General features: G+C 49.2%; 1 protein-coding gene across 1 annotated transcript in view; it reads left to right on the top strand.

Annotated features, from left to right (window-relative positions):
* Nucleotides 1-7211, top strand: part of LOC119090402 (motor neuron and pancreas homeobox protein 1) — a gene marked incomplete at its 5' end in the record, with an annotated part of 34366 nt that extends 27155 nt beyond the window's left edge. The window contains 2 exons of the mRNA XM_037213195.1: nt 4068-4228; nt 6530-7211. Of these exons, the coding sequence (XP_037069090.1) occupies nt 4068-4228; nt 6530-6940 (572 nt within the window). The remainder of the gene's footprint in view (nt 1-4067; nt 4229-6529) is intronic.
* Nucleotides 7212-22520: the final 15309 nt, after the last annotated feature.

Genomic DNA, 22520 nt, shown 5'->3' with positions numbered 1-22520 from the left:
ACACTGGGGTATACCGGATCTTGTTTGGGGTAAACATGATTTAAAACAGTCCCTTAGCTTGGTGTTGCCAATGCTGCATTCACAAGCAGTTAAGATAACCTAAACTGTATCGCCATCAAACTATGTCAGGGTTTCAAATCTGGTATATTTGTTTTCACTATGCACCTTGCTGAAAGACAGTCTGCAGCCCCAACTGAAACAATGTGGCGCCGACTGTGCACCAAAGGGTCACTATGCCGAGCAGTACCAATAATGATCTGCGTGCGCCATCGTTCAACGGCGATTTATGATGTTGTAATCCTGTCTAGACGCCACTGAAAAGTCCGTGTGTGTGTGTGTGTGTGTGTGTGTGTGTGTGTGTGTGCGTGTGTGTGTGTGTGTGTGTGTGTGTGTGTGTGTGTGTGTGTGTGTGTGTGTGTGTGTGTGTGTGTGTGTGTGTGTGTGTGTGTGTGTGTGTGTGTGTGTGTGTGTGTGCGTGTGTGTAACGTGCGCTTCGTGTTTTGTTAGAATGATGTCCAGGTCTTTACCCTCAACGATTTACTTGTAATGACGTCAGGTGAAACGCCACAATGACTGTGAATCCTTGATTAGTTTACATCTGAATCTGAATCTTAATTTAAGATGGTTAAGAGAGCGTTAAATACAATAAGATGCATTTAAAACGTCGTTTCGAAAATTGGGCGGGATCTGAGGGAAAACTGGACATAAGGTTTAGGGTAGGAAGCCCCTAGATGTTTGTCCACCTTGGAAAAGGTCTGTGGAGCACCCCTGTCCCTATTTGAACTAAACGACCAAACCGCACAGCTGAACTAACCCATTTCGCCACATGGCGATTTAATTGATTACACGTCCACAGCTCAACTCATTGGTTGGAACCAATCCAGTACAAAGGCTGTCGGGAAAAGCGCCTCGTTCTGTAAAGCGCTGAGCGTCGATGGGGCCAGACAGCGTAACATTTACGCCCACCCACTGCTCACACCTGTGATGAGCTGGAAAATATGTCAATTCACTGCTCAAAAAGGCATGCAGAACGCGATAATGCACCCATCCGCTGTTCACAGATATCCAGGGTGCGATCATGCGCCCATCCACTGCTCACAGGTATCCAGAAGGCGATAATGCAGCCATCCACTGCTCACATATATCCAGAGGGTGGTCATGCGCCAATTCGCCGCTCACGAGTGTCCACACCGTGAAATCTACGCCGATGCTCTGTTCACGCGTCCCCGCAGCGCCACATCTGCGCCATTCGCGTTTCACCGATATCCACAACGTGGCATATGGACCCTTCGCGTGGCTCATCGTCCCATCGCGTATCAATTAGCCCGGCCAGATCGCATAAATCAGACAAAAGTACAACAAAGCTGTGTTTGCCAACGTTTGGCGCCCCCTTCCCTCCCCACCGGCGAGCGCCCGCGCGCGCCACGCTCCCCTCCTTTAATCTGGCGGCGTGTCGCTAGCCTATTACACGGTACGTTAGGTATTCATACCATCAATTTGCCGCATATTAAATTAGCACAACAATGTGGCGGCATGAGTCGGCCGCCGAGTCAATCGTCGCTGCCCTGCCCACGCCACTCGTGATCCCGAAGCAGGCCGCGCCGCGTCAATAGTCGCACAAATGGCGGCGTGCCATCCAGCCGGCGCGCGCCAGCTAATCGCCGCCGCGTGCTGAGACATTCATGGCGGGTGAAAGGGCGAGCGTCGGCGCACCGGCTGCGACCGAGCTGCCGCCAGCCTGGCTGCATGAGCCCGCGCAGTAGGGGAGGAGGGGGGGTGGGGGAGAGGTGGCTGGTCACGTGTGGATCACGTTTTCATGGCTAATTTATGGCTGCCTCTCGTATAGCAGCTGTCTGAGAGAGTGTCTACTTTGCTGACGTTAGCTGCTGACTGGCTAACCCAGCAACTCTGACTAACCTGGCTAAACTGCGTGGGGGCTAATCTGCTAAGAGATAGCAGGGTCACGTGCGTGTCACGTTTTCATGGCTAATTTATGGCTGCCTCTCGTATAGTAGCTAAGAGAGTGTTCGCTTTACTGACTTTAGTTGCTGGCTAGCTCATGATAGAAACCGCATCAACTTCAACAAAATATTCACCAAACAAGCTGAAATATTCGGTTGAAATATTGATATGAAATGACTCGATTAAAAAACGCATTTGCAGATAATCCTATTTTTAAAATCGAGACCATCAATACGATTTTCACGACATCATCACATTTCGATTAAACTTATCCCATTCGTTTAGTCTACACAATAGTTTTGCCTGTCGCCGCTAAACCATTCGCCGTAGCGCTATAAAAGTGCGTGGCTTGTCATGCAATACGAGTGTTGTGTCAAAATTGCAGGCACTTTCGTTGCGCAGAGCCTGTTCCAGTCCTTTTTAGGTGGACACTGTTCTACGTCAGGGGAATATCAAACACAAGGCTGTGCAACGCACCTGTTACATTTTTGGGTAAACCAGGGACTGCAAATCCCCCCCCCCCATATGGTTATTCATAGGCGTCATAAACACTGCCATGTTCACACATTTTCTGGGAGAGGCACACTTAAGCTTGAGTACTAGAAAACGGGGATACTCATTTCCATTTACGTCGTCAAGGGGAAATTTTGGGACCATGCTCCCGCTGGATGGTGGTGGGGCCTTCTGGGCCCCGGGCTTTAGTACTTTAGGCAGCTCATTATACTTGCATGCCTTCTAAGACATCTGAATCGGGCCTTGAAGCATCAAAACGGGGTCGTGATAGTAAACAGTTCCCTGAATAAAAAATCAGGGCCCGTATACGCACGAAATGGCGTCCCTTTGGCTGAAAGAGAACCTTAATCCCCAATTTGTTTCTCTCCAGGACGAAATCCTGGCTACGCTTCTGCACACTCGTTCATTATTTGCAGATGCTTTCCTCTCGTTTGCGTGTGCTGCTAACGTATACGTAAATCGTCTCCATAATGCTTAGGTTGCATCAGACTGCATACTATGAAGCTTCCACGTACACAGCCGTGTGCATAATCACGTCGATTACGCATCATGAGGTGAAGGTTTGTTTTGCTGCCTTGCAGGTGTTGAGAATGATATTGGAACGCGCTGGGAGCACTGGTGCCCATTGTAAGGTTGTTTTTGTTCACCGTCCGGCGTGTCATTTGCGTACAAAAGCGTCGCTCTATTTCCTCGACCGTCAGGGACGTGGGGTCACACAACGCTGCAGAGTGGTGTCACAGTTCTTCAGCCCTGCAGCGGGAGAATTCCATTTTAAAATACTTTGGACCAGTGCTTCACTGGGTGCGGTGGATGGTTTGGTGGTCTACCACCATTTCTGGGCGGTTTTCACGGATCTTTGGGTGTTTACATGCGTGCATCAAGAGGAGACGCGTTTCGTAATGTACTATACATCACAATTAACTTGAAAGGTATATACCTCACATTTTAATGATCCAACGTAAACCAAAACGGCATATGTGACGCATCTCAGAAATCACACCGGTTTTCGCCATCCTGAACACGTCTAATTTCATTTGGTTCCTCACCATTGGATATATGACAGGTCCTTACATTCCAAGCCGAGCTACGCTTGTCCCGTGTAAGTTGGTTATTCAACATAGGCCTTTATCATTTTGACCTGTTAAACGTATCCCAAATTTTGAATTTGTACTATTGGCTCATGTTCAACATTGTGAGCCCGCGGCCTATAGTTTTAGTTGCAAAAATACTATGGCTTTTGTGGCTGTTGATCCTATGGCCTAGTATCTAGCTGGAAACAGCTCTTACTGGTTCTCTTGGCGTTGTGCAGTGGTGGATCATTCTTGGTTCTTGATAAATCTCTAAGCGCCGTTGAATGTCGAAACCCGGTTCTTACTGGATCTCCGGCTTGATTTTACACTGGTTCCTGAGTTCTTCTTGTTCCCGGAATCAGGAACCAGGAAACTGTTCCCGCGAGAAACAGTCCACCTCTGACCCCTTAACCCGGTTTACCTTTCAGGTGGCAGCCTCCGACTCCTGATCAGATCTGACCTACAGGTCCCTTTTGGGTGTGCTTACGCCTGACCGCCTGACAGCTGTGTCCTGACCACCAGGTGGCGCTCAGCACGCCCTGCTGGGGAAGACGCGGCGGCCCCGCACCGCATTCACCAGCCAGCAGCTGCTGGAGCTCGAGAACCAATTCCGCCAGAACAAGTACCTCTCCAGACCCAAGCGCTTCGAGGTGGCCACTAGCCTCATGCTGACAGAGACTCAGGTGGGGCACGGCATGACACGGAAGTCTAGGTGGATGCAGTCAAGTGAGCTCAGCTGAGAGGATCGTCACCGAGGACCGAGCTCGCTTGTGGAACTGGTATCCTCATCGGGGGTATCTAGCTTATGGATTGAGTAAATGAGTTACTGTACGAACGTCTGACAGGTGAAAGACGGGACCCCAAGCTACAGTATGGAAGACACTAGCTGACTGCAGTGAGCCGCCTTCTGCTGGTGAACGGGCCAGTATCCGACCCCTGCCGCATTTGGTACCACGCGCACAAAAAGTCTATCCATTTGAGGCCACGGTGGAAATCCTATCAGTGCGGCTTGCCACGTTCGTCTCGGTCGCATGGCTCTTGCGTGCTACGCTGACGACAAGGACGGAAAAATCCTGAGTACCAAAAAGCTAAAAACCTTTGAGGCAAAGGTAACTTCGAAATTAAACACGAGAGATCATTGACTTTATATCCATTTTAAAGCACTATTCATGCCTTTTTTGGGTACCACATGATCAGCGTCTGACGTCAGACAGCTCAGCAAGGACCAGGGAATCAAAATGGTTTGAGGTTGTATTAAACTACTTGTCATCCATTTGGCGTTAACTGACGCAATTGCCCGGTCTTAATAAGCCCACTTAATTTGTATCGATAAGTAGTGCATGCCAGAAGACCGGAAGCCCTGCAAGTCCTCAGCCAATGCAAGCAAGCGACCAGTACTGCCACAAGTTTTGTCTTTCCGGAGTCCATTTAAAGTTATTCATACACGAAGCACGTTTACTTCAGATTTATGACAACACAATACGTACGTATACCGCAAGAATGCCACTGTATGACGGTTTACAATTGTTCGTCAAGCGACTAGGGAATCATTAAACTTGTCAAACGTACAACAAATTATGAATAGCAAGTAGATTTCTTTAACACGCTACATTACATGAATTTTCTAGAGCATACTTCCCGGTGACGAGGAAAACCTTGCGGATACTACAATGCTTGAAGAACACGACATAAAAGCATAAAACGATTGTTATATCCATAGCACGTCTATCCTAGACCGCTTGCAAGCTCAGAAGAGATCAACAGTTAACGTTTTTGTTCATGACGGGTTGAACGGCTTGAGTAAAGACTTCAAAAATATTTTCGTTCGACATGGTCCCAGCGCTTTATTCATGTACCTATTAATTCGTTAGTTACAAAGCGGAGGATTATAATTCAAAACATATTTGAATTATTTTGGTGCCGTTTATGTCTTTTGTTTCTACTGAGCGTCTTATTTGGAATGTCAGTTTCATAACTAATGCGATATGAATAAATAATTATTAATTGACAGTTTCTGATATTACAGAAAGCTACCCATTTGAACATGTTCTTCTCATCCTTGCTCATCAGCATAGATAAACACCTCCACGATAGCCCCATGAACTTCAACACACTTTTCGAAACTACTTAATTACGCGCACTTACTGATCTTTGAGAAGTAGTGTCTTCAGCTACTGAGTGCAGGGAGAAGAGGCCGACGTCTCTAGCTCACAGACCACAGTGGTCGTGTTGGGCACCAGCCTAAACGGCCACAGGTCTTCAAGACTGCTTGCCAGAGAGCGCGTGAACGACTTATTTTTAGTGTTTTCACTTGCATGCTTGAAATTGACATTTCAAGCGAAATACCCTGCATATGAGTCTCAAGCCAACGTATTTTGTCTATCCGCACCGCCATGGGTGGGATGCCGTCGTGTTCGAGCTTGCGTGGTCCAAGAGGCCAGGAGGCGTGACACACGGTGTGTGGAACGAAAATGAGCACTGATTGGAGCACTGGAGCACTCATCAGCACCAAGCTTGAGGAATGGCTCCATATTTGTATGCGAGGAATTTTCCAGCATCACGCGATAGACTAATGCGCTTATTTTTTCCTTGATTCAAAATCGGGGGGGGGGGGGTTATAAACAAAACAAATGTGGTACCTTTTCGGGGACGCGTAGAACAAGAAGGTTGAGCGGAACACTCGTGGAAACTGTTCACGATTTTACAAATCTGTTCATGGTATGAACCGCCTGGTATTAGCCAAATCATATGCCTTCCTGTTGACTCAATTTTTTTTCATTTCTTGACTTCACAAGTCAAGCCCCAGGCACAGGACTTTGCCAACGTGAAGTCATCTTCACAGATTGATATGTCACTTAGATCAGACAATGCCTGCCAGGTTTTTTTCGCTGCACAAATTTCATTTCCTACAAAACATTTTTTTTATAGTGCTGCGCGGTGTACAAAAGACATCATAAACCCTTGACCAGTCCCCATCGCCCCAGGTGAAGATATGGTTCCAGAATCGACGCATGAAGTGGAAGCGCAGCAAGAAGGCGTCGTCGCAGGATGGCAAGTCCAAGAAGACGCCGCCGGGCGCCGTCGACGCCGAGGACCCGGAGGTGGACGTGTGCGAGCACAGTGAATCGGCTGACAGTGATGGCGCCTCCGAAAAGCCGGCCCCGAAGCCGGAACTAGAGCCGGCGGCGGGCCAGGAGCCAGAGCCAGAGTTAGAGCCAGAGCCAGAGCCAGAGCCAGAGCCAGAACCAGAGCCAGTGCCAGAGCCGCCCGTCGCCGCTGGACCGACGTCGCCCGTGGACCTGTGCAGCTTCGGGCCGCTGCGGGGAGAGAGCTTGTTGTCCGTGGGCAAGTTTGCACGAGACCCCGACCTCATGTACCGGCCGTACGTGGTGTAGGCGGTCATCTCCGCCGCCGCCGCCGCAGTATTACGTATTGTTGCTCTGTGGTGTGTTCTGCGAGACACGCCGGGCGGAATCGTGGTGCCGTTTGAATGAGAGGGGAAAGGGGACGGGCTGCCGGGAGCGTGCTTGTGTCGTCGACCCATGCCCGATGGTAGGATTGTTCAACGTGGCCAACGAGTGACTGCGACTTTGCTGGCGTCTCAGAGCTCTTATTGTATCTTAACATAAGTCTTGTTGTGTTGTGCTCCGTGAACCTGGACATACGGTGGTGATAAGCTGAAATATACATTTACAGCTCAAACTACCTCGTGAGATACGGCCATTAAAAGCATCGCCAAAGCATTATCAATCGAAGTCGTCTGAGCGAGTTATGCAAGGTATTCTAAGATCGAACAGGTAAATCAATCGGTATCAAGATGAAGATCATCTAAAGGTGTATCAGGTAGAGCAATCAGGAGAGAATCCTTATAGCTTCATAGGGTCTCTCCAGCCTATTAAGGTCACTTCTAGACACTAAGGGGATCCTCGGAGCTACTCGAGGCCCTCTCGGCCGCACACGGATCGCATTGACCGCTCAGGGCCCTCTGCGGGCTTGGGGTGCCCTCTGATCGCTTATGGGCTGGTTTCAATGCTCAGAGCCTTTCTGGTTTCTGAGGCTCTGACTATTGAACGGTCCCGAGTCCTCGGTTTCTCCCATGACCGTTCAGGGATTCACCAACCGCCACAGAGTCCCTTCTATCACCAATGTGCACCCTGATTACTCGGATCCCTTTGACCACCACCAACACCACCTACGTCTGGACATTGAGGGCCGGCAGGACGCTGAAACGCTCGTTTGCTCTTCCGAGCCATTTAGTTGTATCTTTGGGGCCTCCTGGACACTGAGGGTCTTACTAGTGACTCAGGTAACGTTATTTTGGTTCCGCAGATCTCATCCGAAGAGCCGCTACCCAAGAGCCCTTCTAACTGTTTCTGGGCCCTGCTGGCTGCCAGTTTAGGGTCCCCTGAGTGTCAGGAGGGGAGGGGGGCTCTCGACGCCCTAGACTCGAACGGTGACCCATACCCGCTATCAACCTGAAAACCGCACTGGTTCGGAAACATACAGGTCACAGACAAACACGCAATGGACACATAAGGTCCGGAATACATTCTGGACAGGCACGTTGATGTTATAAAACATTCCGAAACACTATGTAATAGCTATAAAGGAGCTTGTTTCATCATATCTGATGCCTGTTTCGGCATCCTCAAATGTAAAAAATTAGATTTAGCCAGAAATTGCTGGTAACGTGTCATCTATAGTTATGCACATTTACTTATCTACAGATTCTGAGAGGATCAAATGTCAATACAAAAACAAGAATCATTTTGAATTGATCCCATATTTGTGGTGGATTCTGCCATGGGTGAAGTTCTCTAATCAATGTGATAAATTCCAGCTCCGGGCCCCCGCAGCCCAACAAGTCTAGCCATTTCTACTTGATCAGTCAATCCCAAGCATGTATTGACAACATGCAGAGGGGGGGGGGGGGGGCGAGTAGGAGAGCATCAAGGAGGCAGATACTTGAGGGGGCAGATACTCGAGGAGGGCTTTTGCCCCTCCCCTCCCCTCCCCCTACGGAGAAACAGGGCAAAAGCACGTTTTTGCGGCCTCAAAATTTTTAGGAAGCTCCTTTTTCCTAAGCCAAAGGTATTGCAGCTGACCGTAGATTACCAAAATTCAGATTAGGGGGGACCCAAAACTGTGCTAAAGAAAAACAAATTGGGGTGACAAAACCCCTACCTACATCAAGATGGTACTGCTTCTGGCTCATGAGGCCACCTTTCATGAAAAAGACGGATCATGCTCTAGATTGGAAGGCCCAGCGTTATGTTAAAGGAGGCCCCATAGAAGTTTACCTATGGAGCCCCGTTACGAAGTGGGATGCTTCTGTTCTGTGTAAGGAGGCATTTCTATGTTCAGAAATCGCCCTTTCTGGAACAGGAGGACCCTCTCATGCATCAGATGGCCGCCTTTCCGAATCAGGATGCCCTGTTTTGGGATAAAGAGGCCCCTTGGCTGAACGTCGAGGCCCCCTCCATGAATCAGAAGCATCCCGTTCTGAATCAAGAGGTCCCTTTACGCATCGGAAGGCCTTTACTGTAACAGGTGGTCCCGTTTCAGAAAAGTGAGACCCTTTGCTGGATAATGAAAACGCCGTCATTCTGGATACTTTAAATGGTGACAATTGTTTTCTTGGATAGGATGCATGCAGTGATTTGATAAGGGGGCACAGATCATCGGTGCCCCTGCCCTTCAATACGACACTGTGAAGCAGGCCACTTTTTGGTGCTAGACTAAAGCATATTTTTCGGCAGGCCCCCTGGAAAATCCTGCCCTTTCCCAACTAAAAATCCATGGCGCCGCCCCTGCATTCCACGACATTTAACGATGCGTGTGAGCAGCTGAGCATCCCAGCATGGCGGGGAGTCGCCCACGCCCGCACATCAACTTTCAACACAAGAAGTGTTCGGCAGGGCTGCTCACCAATGTTCAACACTGGCTTCGCAAAGTTGGTCGGAACTGCGCCCAGTCGCGTTCCTACTCCCTCAGTCAGCCGTCAAGAGACCAACAAAGCGGTGCCGACGCCGACTCCCGGCTATGATTTAAGCGAGCGGCAACGTGTCGACGAATCCAGATGAGCTTCTTTCCACCGCCGCGCATCGTTTGCAGCGGCTAACGATCCTCAAAAATATCCCCCGAGGCCATTTTGCTGATTGGCCGGGGCATCTGAGTGGAAAGATTGCCAATGATTCATGGCGCGTTAGGCGGGCGTCGGCGTCGTCGGCGGCGCGACCGACCCATCCAATCGGGCCGCGCGCCGCGCCGCCCGCCCGCCGCCCGCCAACTGTCGACAGTCGGCCAGCTAATGCATTCAAATCGCATGCAGATGGCCCGGCGCGTCGTCAAATGTAAGGAGAAGCGCGGCCCGAGTGGAGGATTTGTGGTTTAACGACGGCCATCGGGAAGCCGGCAGCCGCGGCGCCATCATGGCGGACCGACATCAACCACTCGTTTTCGGGCCATCAATCAGCGAATTAAATCGTCAACGGCGGGATCTCATCCGGATAAGAGCGTCGGCGAGGCGGCGGCGCGGCGGCACCGGTGGCGGCCCGCCCCCGGCGCGGCGGCACCGAGCGCGGCGCGAGGGCCGGCTCACAGCAGACCTTAGTCGGTCACCGAGATCGGCGCTTGCCCTCGATCAGCCTTTCGATGGCAGCGTGGCGACGGCTAATGCGAATGTTACGAAAACGCCCAGTACCAACGAGTTATACAGAATCACGACGTAGAGGACACCCGAAGCGCGTTTTCAACAGGAACGTGGCCGATCGTTTCTGGCTCTCCTAAAAGTAGTGACCAGTTTTCCGGTTACGTTCTTAGCTCGTAGATCCGCAGATGCAGCTCACAAATTTTTCATCTGAAACTTTCCACAACGACTGATTTGGGAGATATCTTCACCGAGCAGTCTGCTGGCGCTGAACGCGCCCGAGGCGGTGTGACGTCACAACTCAGGCGGCAGCCGGCGACGCGGCGCTTCTGAGGTTAGCACACCACATTTGCAGCTCGCACGGCGCTATTGGCCATTTTGTGTCTGGAAAAGCCAACCTCCCTCGGCGTACCCGGTTAAAATTTGGATGCACGGGACGCCGTGAAATTTCCCACTTTCGAGGCACAACTCCCGGCCTCTGTAGCGCAGTCGGTGATGTGACGGAGACATAATTGTAACGTCGTGTTCTTGCAACTGGTCTGATCAAGACATTTTCTGCCCGTTTTCTGAGGATAATTTTGAATTGTTTGCTTACGGCCAACGTATTTTATCAGTGTAGTGCGCCATTCAATTACGTAATCATTAAAACAGCGGTCTATCGCCGTCCATTTGCATTTTCGCAGTGCCAACCAATGGTTTTTTGCATCGCTTCCATCGACAGATCACTATGTAATGTAAAAGCGTTACTTTGTGCGGTGATCAGCAAAGCTTTAGTCTGACACCACGTGATGGGGAAGAGCAGCAAATCTGATGCCTTAAACGAGCTTGTGACATATAAGCTGAAGAGCGGGTGGAAGTGTACACTTGCCCTCACCAGTGTTCACGCGCGGCCTTTTGTATGTAGCACTGTTGTGTGCTGGGAAGTTCAGTCGCAATAGAAGTGCAAGTGCTGATACAGGTAGGACACCAAAGGTGGGAACTGGTGGTGGAAAAGAGGCGGGATGGATCTCCTTAGACTGGTTCATGACCAACGACCTTAGCTTCCCTGCCCAAGCGTTACGCCGCGGAAGTTCAGGTTGAAGCGTTGTTTGAGGACAGAAGTCCTGCGCGAGCTTAACCGGCCGTGAAGTAATATCTTACCGAGCGAGAAACAGCTGCAATCCAAACATGCACAAGTGAAACACCTAGGGTACCTGTGATGCTTCAAACTGCCTAAAACATTGTGACTCCGCCGAGCCGCTGCAGCACCGTACCGCGGGAACCGTCAGTCAGCAGGTCGCACCATATCACCGAAATATGGTGCGAAATGGTTAGCTGCAATCGCCAAACAAGTTCATCGGCGGCGTCACACATATTACGTACCAGGTTATTGGTAATAAGCTTGACCGACATTTTAGCAGCCGTGCAGTGGAGACCGACTAAAGCAGGACGGAGGTGGCGCGGCGTATCGCTGCGATGGAGATACATTCTCTTTTATCACCCTCCGGAGCCGCTTTGTATTCTAGTGGGTTTTGCGTTTTGGGGGGCCTTTGTAAAAAAAGGCTCACTGCAGATTGATAAAAAAAATTGGTTTGCTGAATTGAGTTAGTGCGCTCGTGTTGTGATTGCATTACTTTTGTTTTGCTATTACAGTGCACCAGAATGGCTAACTAGGCCACATACTGTGGTGGATGATCTTCATTCTGCTTAAGCCAGGGGCGTGGGGACTGGAAATGGCAAAAAAAAGGCTACAAAGATTGCACAATCCTGCTCAACATGCCATGGCTGGCTTTCCCAATACATTGCTTCGTTGCGGGCTTTTGCATTTTGACAACTGACTTGAATTGCAGAACCAGGATTGACCGCATGACATGAACAAATAATCAGGTGTTTCAGGAGATAACTACTCTTGCGCCACTGAGACTGCTCACCGAAATCAAGTCAAGTGTTTCAGGAGGTAACTTCTCTAATGTCACTGTGAGTGTTCACCGAAATGTAAAAGAAACCAATCAAACCGACCTTGTGCCGTTTTCTGCACCCGTTTCCTCCACTGATCCTTTAAATTACTATTCACGTGGTCCGACGCATAGGTGACTCCCGAAGTTAACTGCACCTGATTTATTCCTGACCGTGTTTATCTTCGATATCGACGTTCAAATTCGCACCGGCAAAAGCTGTTCGGACGGCAGTGGTAGGCTGAGACGGTGGTAGATACCCCCGTGCAGCATCCATATGCACATCTATCTCCGCACGCGCAACACTCCACTCCAGAACTGATTAACCACGCCCTCACTCATATGCTTGTCTTGTCCTTGACCTAGCCTGGAGGTGAAAGCAATTGAGCTTTTCGGGGCTGGATCTGGCGTACTGCTATCCTCATATGTGTTTGGGGTCTTATTTCTCCATAAGCGCACGGGATGTAGATCGTCTGGGGTCGGATTTTGCCAAGCCATAGGCCGCAGGGCCGTCTGGGGACAGAGGCGGCAGCGAGGAGCGACCCCCGGGGACCATCCTCTCGAACAGCGCCTGTCTGCCCCGTTACCGTTCGTTCTCATCCGTCATGATAGGGAAGTCCCATCCGCCGAGCAATTGGGGCAATGGGCTGGGGTGACGAGGGGCGAGAGGCAGGCGTGATAACCGTTCGTAGCATGATGCGTGGAATGGGGTCAGCAGATATTACAGGATCGAGGATGGAACGAGGCCGGATGATGGCACGGCTTAACACTATGCTCAAAACCAATGCGTGAGCTAATGTGAGCATTTTTACTACGCAGCTTGCTCCAATGAACTGTACTACCCTGCTGTCACGGGTGGGTGTTAATCCGTTACCCTGTTAAAGGGATGCTCCACATTTGAAGGCATTGAGGCAAGCATCAGGTCTGATAGAACCAGCTCATTTGTGATTCTCGGTACGCTTTTAGGTGTAAAACTGCTCTAGACAACTTAATTTCGCTGTTCAGTAACTATAAGCAGTACCTGCTTTGCTTCGGCACGCGAGGCGATAGCGCCGCTGGTGTCAGCCACGCATTCTTTGGGTTGGGGGACAAGAGGTATTGCAGATAAGGTAGTTCCTGTGCAATATCATCTGTATTCCGCGACGACATTGACTCCGCACAATCGCAGCAGCAGCTCACCAACACTAGTCAGCCTACTGCGGTCACAACCAACGCGTAATCACCGCCGAACTCTCATATATATATATATATATATATATATATATATATATATATATATATATATATATATATGCATATATATGCGAATAACTCGCCACCTCGAAAACACGCGCGCCTAGAGCGGTGACCAACGCAAACTGCGGTTTCCCACCGTTGCATGTCTTGAACCAGGGCAGTGGCAGCTCCTGTAACCATATGTGCAGTAAACACTGATCGCCACAGCTACTAATACAAAACATGTACAACTGGAGCAGTGTTCGACCAAAACCGCACAGAACCGCCGTGATATTAGATCAGCGAATCATTGTAATGCTAGACAGTTCCTCTTACAATACGTCCAGCGCAGACAGTCCCCTACGGCCACAATATAGACAGAGGCCGTCACGCAGTCGACGGTGGCTCATAGACACTATGCCTACGTTTCAACGGTCACGCAGTCGCAGCGGTGGCTCATAGACACTATGCCTACGTTTCAACGGTCACGCAGTCGACGGTGGCTCATAGGCACTATGCCTACGCTTCAACGGTCACGCAGTCGCAGCGGTGGCTCATAGACACTATGCCCACACAGTTACTGCTAGTCGCGACACACCTACCTCGCACGTACAGTCCCATCCGTGGTTCACTGCGGTGGTGCACAAACAAAGTGGTGCATATCTTTGATACACGAGCCGCCACGGCCACAGTCTGTTGCAGCACCCCGCCAATAAGACGTTAACGTTGCACGACGTTGTTGACGTTGCACGACGTTGCGCGTGTGCGTTTTTAGGATCAGCACTTATGTTGCACTGAACTCCCCAACGAACGACATTGTCACATACAACTGGCCACGCTTGCACACCGCTGAGGACAGGTATACCTTCACTCGCTTTTTTAGTTTATATGACACACCATCGCTCAAGGTGTCACATTCGTTGTTCCGTCCCGTTATCTAGTCGCATATCTGAGCCTCGTCAATCGTCGCACCAAGTGACGTTCTTACACTGCATCGACATATGCCGATGGAAGCGATGGAAAAACGATGGATGATACTGCGAAAATGCAAATGGACGGCGATAGACCGATGTTTTGACTCTCACAGTCTCACCTACAATGCATGCTTCCTACGCTACGCCACATGAAATGAAATGAAACCTTTAGCATATTTACATGCACTTCTTGACCATGTGACTTAATGTTATTCGGAAGATCGGCAGAATAGCCTATTTAAAACAGCCTGAGCTATTCTGTGTAATTGGCGAAATAGTGAGTGTCCCGTTAGCAGGGCGTATTCAGGTCATTCCGGTTCGAGCTATGGCGACATAGTTTTCAATTATGAGATCTGACTGTTCCCCTCTCCCATTCACGTTAAATTTTATCGTTACGAAACTTGCGTATGTGCTCCCTTTAACTGCACACGCTACGGCCCTCACCGACGTCGGAGCGGCGTGCCGTGCCGTGGAACGTCACAAAGGTCGCACCCGTGGTATACGTAAACGTGACCGCCAACAGTGCGGCCGTCTGCATTGTACGTCTCGCCGATAAATCTGGACACACACACACACACACACACACGCACACGCACACGCTTCTTATTTGGTTACTATATGCTATCAATACGTTATCTTTGATTACGTCATGAAACCTTTGCATGACGTCAGAGTCGCTGCCAGACTGCCCGCGTCAGAATAGTCACTGAAGCGGACTCTGACTCACGTATATAGTACTTCAACTTGTCAATAGGTGGCTTGTTAACTGGTTGGTGTTTGTTGAACCAGAATATCGTTTTTGTGCGGGATTTGACCATTTGTTGTGATGTTCTTGTATATTTGTTCTCGATTCTATTTTTTGATGGGCATTCAGGTACCTCGTGGTTGCACTCTTCTGAAGTTATTCGGTTCCTAGTCTCATTTCCGTCATAACCAGCAACCCTCCCTAAATTCCTGTTTATTGAAGCGCAGCACGTGGTACATTTTCGAATCCATACGCCCTTTATCATATGTTTTGCTTTGTCCCGCATCCTCACGACACCACGCACATTCGGGGCACGCTATATACGCCAACCACGAGCAGGCCGAAGTGCCCTCTGGTAGGGACCACCATCCGAGCGCCAAGCCCACATTCTGCGGAGGCGGGCTAGTCTCGGCGGATGGGTCCATAGGCGCATGAAGTCCTGCCACCGTTACCGATTCTCCTTCATCTCAAAGCCCTTAAATGGTCAGCACTGGCAGAAAAGACAAATCCAGTTTACCACATAACCAAATCGTTTCCGAAACTTGTACTTAATGGCTTGCACTGGTTGTAGGGGAACTGCTGCTCGGTGATGTAACGAATTGTATTGACGCACACCAGACACATTTTTTGGCACATGGTGTCTTCAACGACATGGGGGTTTATAACCCATATAACTACCAGACCAGATGGGTTCCGACAACGGAACCTAACTGGCCTGATAGTTAATAAACGGCAGACTGCTACAAAAGTATTTTAATGTGGCCTATGCAAATTGTGCGAGACGTCATCTTGGAAACCGTTTCTCGGACATCTGTCACAGCTGGCCGCCAGGCTTAGGACAGCCCTAAGCATCAACCCGTATGGGATTAAAAATAACGTTTTATTTTCCAAAACTTTTGGTTGCCCTTTGATGGAATGCCCTTCTTAATGTACAGATTTGAAGTTAAAAATAAATTATAAAATGGAGGATGCAGATAACTTAGTACTCACGGGTTAATGGAGGGGCAGCATTGCAACACAGCGGGCGTTTGCGGGGTGGATGCCCAGCTGGCGGCGGCGGGGCGGGCCGCGCGATATTGGCATCTAGAGTGTTCCATTCTAGATGTTTCTTCTTCCACCATTTCAGCATCCATGAAACGGCGCGCATCACTTCTCTGTCTACAGGTCGCCGTCACCACTGCAAGGGTTCACTGCAGCTCGTCTCTCACCAGAGCTGACTGCCTCTGCCTAGACGAGCTTTAATCATGGCCAATACTGCAGCTAACGATTCATTGGTGGGAGCAATTAGCGCAAGATTAAACCGGTGTCCTGAGATCCATTAGGGCCGGCGGCGCTAATTGAACGGACTGCAGCGGCGCCGAACTCGTTAGCGCCGCCCTGGCCGGCTCACCCGAGGGGAGCTATCGCGGCGATGGCGGCCACGCGGCGCGCGTCGGCCGGCTGGCCGCGACGGCGAGCTCTCACTCGAGGCCCCGCCTGGACAGACTGCAGGCATGTGGGCTAGTTTTGGACATGGTGTGGGCAGCATCGGCTGGCATACCGTTCACTGGCATCTCGCCTCTCCCGCGGTAGATCACGGGATTTGTCAAAGACAAAGGCCGTAACAGTACAAAGCTAATGTCTCTCTATTATCAGATGCATGAGTGCAGTTGCGCTTTGCCTTTTCATGTCCGCACAATTTACATTCTAATGAACGCAAAGCAGGTGACGTTGTTTTCGCAAGCGTGATCCAGTTTTTAAAAGTCGAAGAAGATCGTGCAATGCTTTTCATGGCAAAGCACGGTGAGATAATTGTGATGTATTTAAGTTGTCACCTGTGGAGGAACGTATTGTTTGTACTTGATGAGAGAGAGAGAGAGAGAGAGAGAGAGAGAGAGAGAGAGAGAGAGAGAGAGAGAGAGCGAGAGGAGAGAGAGGAAGAGGAGAGAGAGAGAGAGAGAGAGGAGAGAGAGAGAGAGAGAGAGAGAGAGAGAGAGGAGAGAGAGAGAGAGAGAGAGAGAGAGAGAGGAGATAGAGAGAGAGAGAGAGAGAGAGAGAGAGAGAGAGAGAGAGAGAGAGAGAGAGAGAGAGAGAGAGAGAGAGAGAGAGAGAGAGAGAGAGAAGACGTGGCCACGGGGGAGACTGGTGGGACGGTACGGGACGGGACCAGATCACTCCAGAAGGGACCGAACGAGAACAGACGGCATCGAACTGGATCGGATGGAACCGGACGAGGCCAGATGGGACCGAACCGGATCAAACTGGAGGCCATCAGACGGGACGACGCGGGACCGGACGCGATCAAACAGTATCGGATGTCATCGGACGAGGTCGGAAGAAACCGGACCGAACAAAACCGGACCAGACAGGACCAGACAGAACCAGACAAAACCGGGGATAACAGGTCGGAACAGGACAGCATGAGACGGCAATGTACGGAACATGATGCTTATCGGACGGGTCTAACTGTTTCGTAACATTATCTGGTTCATCCTCGTCGGCTGCGCAGCAGCGCCAGTATCCCCGGCGTTTACGTGAGCGAGAGGGGGGGGGGGGGGGGGTGGAGGGCGCGCGCGGCGCGGCGGCAGGGTGCATTATGAAAGCCTAAAACACCCACATTGTGTGAACTGGTTCCAGATACAGAGCTGTAATGCTTGATGTCAGCGAGGAAAACGTTAAGATTCTGAGCATTGGAAATAATGCAAATTAATATCATTATCATGTATTGGCGTTGCTGCAGTGGCACTACCAAGTGCTATCATTAGACGCATCTAGCCCTGAGGTTTCACTAGAGTGTCCCTTAAAGTCAGACACTCCCTTTAAACGAAGCCATAAGCCTCTGAGATAGTTTCTTTGACGGTTAGTCAAATAAGGTTAGTATTGCGACCTATTTCATCGAACTTTGGTCAGTAAAAGGTCGGACCGAGGTCAAAACTAAACTGCTTTTTCACTGAAGAACGTGCTGTAAGCGGCAGATTTTGATGCTCCTTTTTGAATATCTTGATGACAAGGACGTCAATGAACATCATATCTGGACTTCCTGCGGGGCAGTGGAGGTCACTGACCTAAAATGACACTAATCAGTCGTTTTCCCCACGGGGGCGGCGCGGCCGTTCCGGCCGGTGTGACCTAAAATAAACACCAGCGAAATTTTGCTTGGAGCAAGTTCCTAGGGTTAAGGCAGTTGCATGAGGAGGTCTGGAGACACTTCAGATGCCGGTCTGGAATTTGACCTTATTTGGCTAATTGATTTCAAAACTTGACACAATTGAGCTCATAAGCAGTTCTTCATACCTTTTAAATTGAGTGCTTTTGGTTCTTTTACTTTTTATCTCGGGGGCCCAATGGACCTGCCCCCCCCCCCCCCTCCTACCGAGCGCGTCGCAATCAGCCGGCTATCCGTGCGCATGTCAAATTGTTGACCTGGCCTATCTCAAAATTTAACACAAGTGATTTCATACCCAGGTCTTCCCACGCTTTTAATTTGGTGTTTCTGGTTCTCTTTTTCCATTTCTTGTTTTTTTATTATTCTCATATAATGTATTGAGGTCCGGACAGCGTCTGAGGCGATCTTAAATGTCCATGAAATAGGTGCATGTAATATTTTATAAGACAGCGTAAGTTCATGTCAGTTTAACAAAGCAGCCTACTACATAAGTTTCACTTAAATGCGTACGGTTGCGCACCATAAAATGGCAACATTTTCTCCTGCACACGGTAATGCACTTCTCCTTCGCAGTTTGAAAGTTTTTTTTAACCCAAATTGGTGAAATCCGTGGAAGTTGTAAAAGAACGCAGCTAAACATCTGCAAACATGATGGCCACAGGATTTCGTATGAAATGCAACTTTTCCTGTATTTTGAAGGCAAAGAAGTGTAGGGCACGTATAGGTGTAAACATGCATAAAAACAATTTCAACGCTATCATTAATGATGGTAAACATTTATCGGCGCTCAAATTTCCATAGCTGATTTCTAGGTCACATGTAAAATCCTTGGAAAAAGTTTGGTGATGTGGCAGTTACTAGGCATTGCCTTTCTACGAACCTGTTGGCTGCATCTCTCAAAATGCTCGCAAAAAAACTATACTGCCGCCAAGGCACAACATCGTCGTTGACGAGGCCTAACTTTGGTAGAGTTGAGGCCAACTGAAGTTACGCTGACCACATTTATGATATGACGAAACGCGTAGTGGAGAGTTCGCCTTCCAGAACAAGTGTTTGCATATGGCTCGCCGAAGAGGGCCATCTGGCTGCCGGCTAGACAGCGTCAGCCCGATAACAGGGGGCGAAGAACGTGTAATTGCACGACAGAGTACAGGTTCTTTCGTGCTATTTCATTAAGGGCCCGAGGCAGAATGGATCTGCTGGACCGTCATTACAATAAAAGGATGGTGGTTCGGAATGCAGCCAATAAGTGTTTTCAGCACGGAATCCAATTCAAAATCTGTTCAAGTAAAATTTTTGTTTTCTGTCGTGTGTATTGTAGATCCCATTCCATAACTGAACCGATGTTTTGAAGTAACGGTGCCGCACTAATAATAACATTCCGTTACATCATTTTATTTTCTCATGAGACCGACCGTACAGTGCAGTAAGTGGGGTTTCAATAAAACGATGTTAGGATCGTAGCCCTCCACTGGTATCAGACAAAATGACGCTTGGCATAAAAGTCTCCAAGAGGCCAGGAAATCCGTGGCGTCAATATAATGCTTGGGTTGCGGGAATAAGTGTGTGGGGTTATGTTTGACAAACAAAAACAACACGTCGCATACAAGATATTTTAACCCTAATTTTCTAAAGTTACCCATCATTTGCGGAAACAATTTTGAGGTTGCGGGGACTAACCTGCTCCGCTGCATCTTTCATAGCGACGCCACCACTCAGAGAGATCAAAGATGGCAGTCTTTGTGTGTTGGTTATCTTTTACCTATGCTTTTGTAATATTCCACCCCAAAGCATTGCGGAGGCAAGCCAACATTTTGGGCCTAACTCAACATTGGGGGGGAGGGGCCCTCACAAAAGAATGCAAATCGACACCCATGCTTGTGGGCTAAGAACATGACGGAAGTAGCAGCTTGCTGCCTTGAGAGGAGGTTTCAAAAGGCCAATGAATGCACGAATGTACTGGGGGTAAATCAGTGCACCAGGGGTCAATGAGCACTCTGGGTCTTACAGAACGGCACGTGATGATCCAGAGACAGGCGCAACACAACTCGTTATGTCAAAGAGGTCCTTGAAAAACATCGCACTGATGTCATTAAAAGAAAGGCGAGCACGGGCCCGGACAATCGCGGGAAGATGGCGTACGGCATGTCGACCGTCATCTCCAATGATGCATCTTTGATAGTCTAGTTAGATGACAGTCTAACATCTTTGATAGTCTTTATTTCTTCGAACTAGGTAATGTGCTAGCTCAGTCACCAATCCAGGCTTTATTTGAAGAAGAAGTCTTCATCACAATCCATGCTGCAAAACATGCAACTGAATATCAAACCAGGCCCAAAACGCGGTTATGTAAGGGAAACCAGAGCAGCAAAATTCTAGGAAAATTGGTGGCTTTATACCTTTTGTCGTTAGATTCACATTGGGCCCTAACAAACCTTGGCAACATGCCACTCATTACAACAGCCTATAATTTTGAAGTAGCCGGCCGATCACGATGGTGTCAACTACCTTTTGGCTTTGTGTGAAGGTGGGTAGCGCCTGTGTAACTACTTTTACCTGTACTCCTTTATAAACGTCAAATATGTAAGCCAGAGCTGTTCCACTCTATCGGAAATTAGTGGAGAACGTTCTGCCGGCAGCCAAAAAAACATTTATAAATGGCGAACAGCTTCGATGGCATCAGCTCCGTAACGCGGGAGTGGAAGCCGGCGAAGTTTGCCGCTTCAAAATATCAATTGTGCGTGCAATGGGTGAGCTATGGGCGCGATCCGGCCGAGTCACAGTGTTCCTACAAGATGATATCTAACAAGACGATAAGTAATTGTATTCGTTATTCATTGCAGTAAAGACGATCACTACTCTAGTGCGCACTGCTTAGCAGAGCCGTTGCAACTTGGCCGAGCCGAGCATAGCTTATCAAACTGAAGACCTCTCACAGAACGCGGTAGTCGAATAACCCTCACATCCGACGAACTGAACTTAGAGTGACGTCATCCGCTGTCTGTTAGGCGATGCGACCTTGGAGCAGCAATCGCGGCCGATAGGCTCCTTGCCACCTGGTGGCAGTACTGGTAAACACATGCCGGGTGGCGTGTGACAGGTGGCTTTCATAAGGTGTTGACCGCCAGCTCAGTTTGCCCGCCTAATCTCGGTGCACACACCAAATTATCGCCCGGGGGCCGGCTCCCTGCACAAACGCGCTGGCCCATCCATCATCACTTTGTCTCATTTAATTAAACGGCAACGCTGTTTGTTCCTGCGCAATGTTTGTTTTTGGTATCACCACCACCGGATTATGTGCCGATTTATGGCCGCCACCGCGAGACGGCCGCTTTCCGACCACCCAAGGCAAAATTCCCAGGGTAAGACTCATCGAAAACGCGAAATCACCAAAGGAACTGTTTCATATTTGTGTCGAGTTTAAACTGAGGCACCCAGATTTATTTATGACCATGCAGTGACGTTCGCACCCATGCCCTGAAAATTATCTTTCCTGAGCTTGACTTACGTGGATTTGTGCAAACTATGCAGTTACAGCCTATCACATATACGTATGTCGTCATAAACACGTGACGAGAGCATCACGCTTCCAACTGCCCATGAACCTTGATCGACATTATTAAGCGTCAGAAAATTTTAATCGCAACAGTGCATTGGGCGAAGGTTTTTGGGAGTTAACAATGCCATTGATCACTCAGGCAGCCGCCTGTGGTCGTGATTGATCCAAAGATTAGCCTCATTTACGATCGCTAGCAGCGAACCCGTCGCGTCGTAAGTCTGGAGAGTGGCTTGAAAAAACAAAACAATGAGTGTTCGGCGCTGACCCAACCCTAATTTTGGTTTAGCAAATGCTCCAAGTATGCATTTACAACATGGCTATGATGCATATGCTGACAGCGCACACAAATTCCTTTTCCATCGCGTCGGCCTTCGGGGTGAAGTTTCCTCGCCAAATCCATTGTTGAATTCTTTCATGAGAAAATATCCTAATACATGTTTGAGTCGCTAGGTAGCTGATCTATTCATAATAAACCACCAACTTGTCGTCATCTAGTGGTCCTCTATTATCGGAGGGATGCCGGGCTCCCAGGTTCTCATGGCTCGCAGGTATAGGCGTGTGTGTGTGTGTGTGTGTGTGTGTGTGTGTGTGTGTGTGTGTGTGTGTGTGTGTGTGTGTGTGTGTGTGTGTGTGTGTGTGTGTGTGTGTGTGTGTGTGTGTGTGTGCGTGCGTGCGTGTGTGTGTGTGTGTGTGTGTGTGTGTTTTTGAATATCCTTGGTTTACGGGCAGATAGAAATGTGATACGCCTGGAATG

Source organism: Pollicipes pollicipes, unplaced genomic scaffold (genome assembly GCF_011947565.3).
Source record: "Pollicipes pollicipes isolate AB1234 unplaced genomic scaffold, Ppol_2.1 Scaffold_3087;HRSCAF=3621_pilon_pilon_pilon, whole genome shotgun sequence".
Classification (NCBI taxonomy): Eukaryota; Metazoa; Arthropoda; class Thecostraca; order Pollicipedomorpha; family Pollicipedidae; genus Pollicipes; species Pollicipes pollicipes.
The sequence above is the reverse complement of the archived record's forward strand: the minus strand, read 5'-3'. Positions and strand labels throughout refer to the sequence as shown.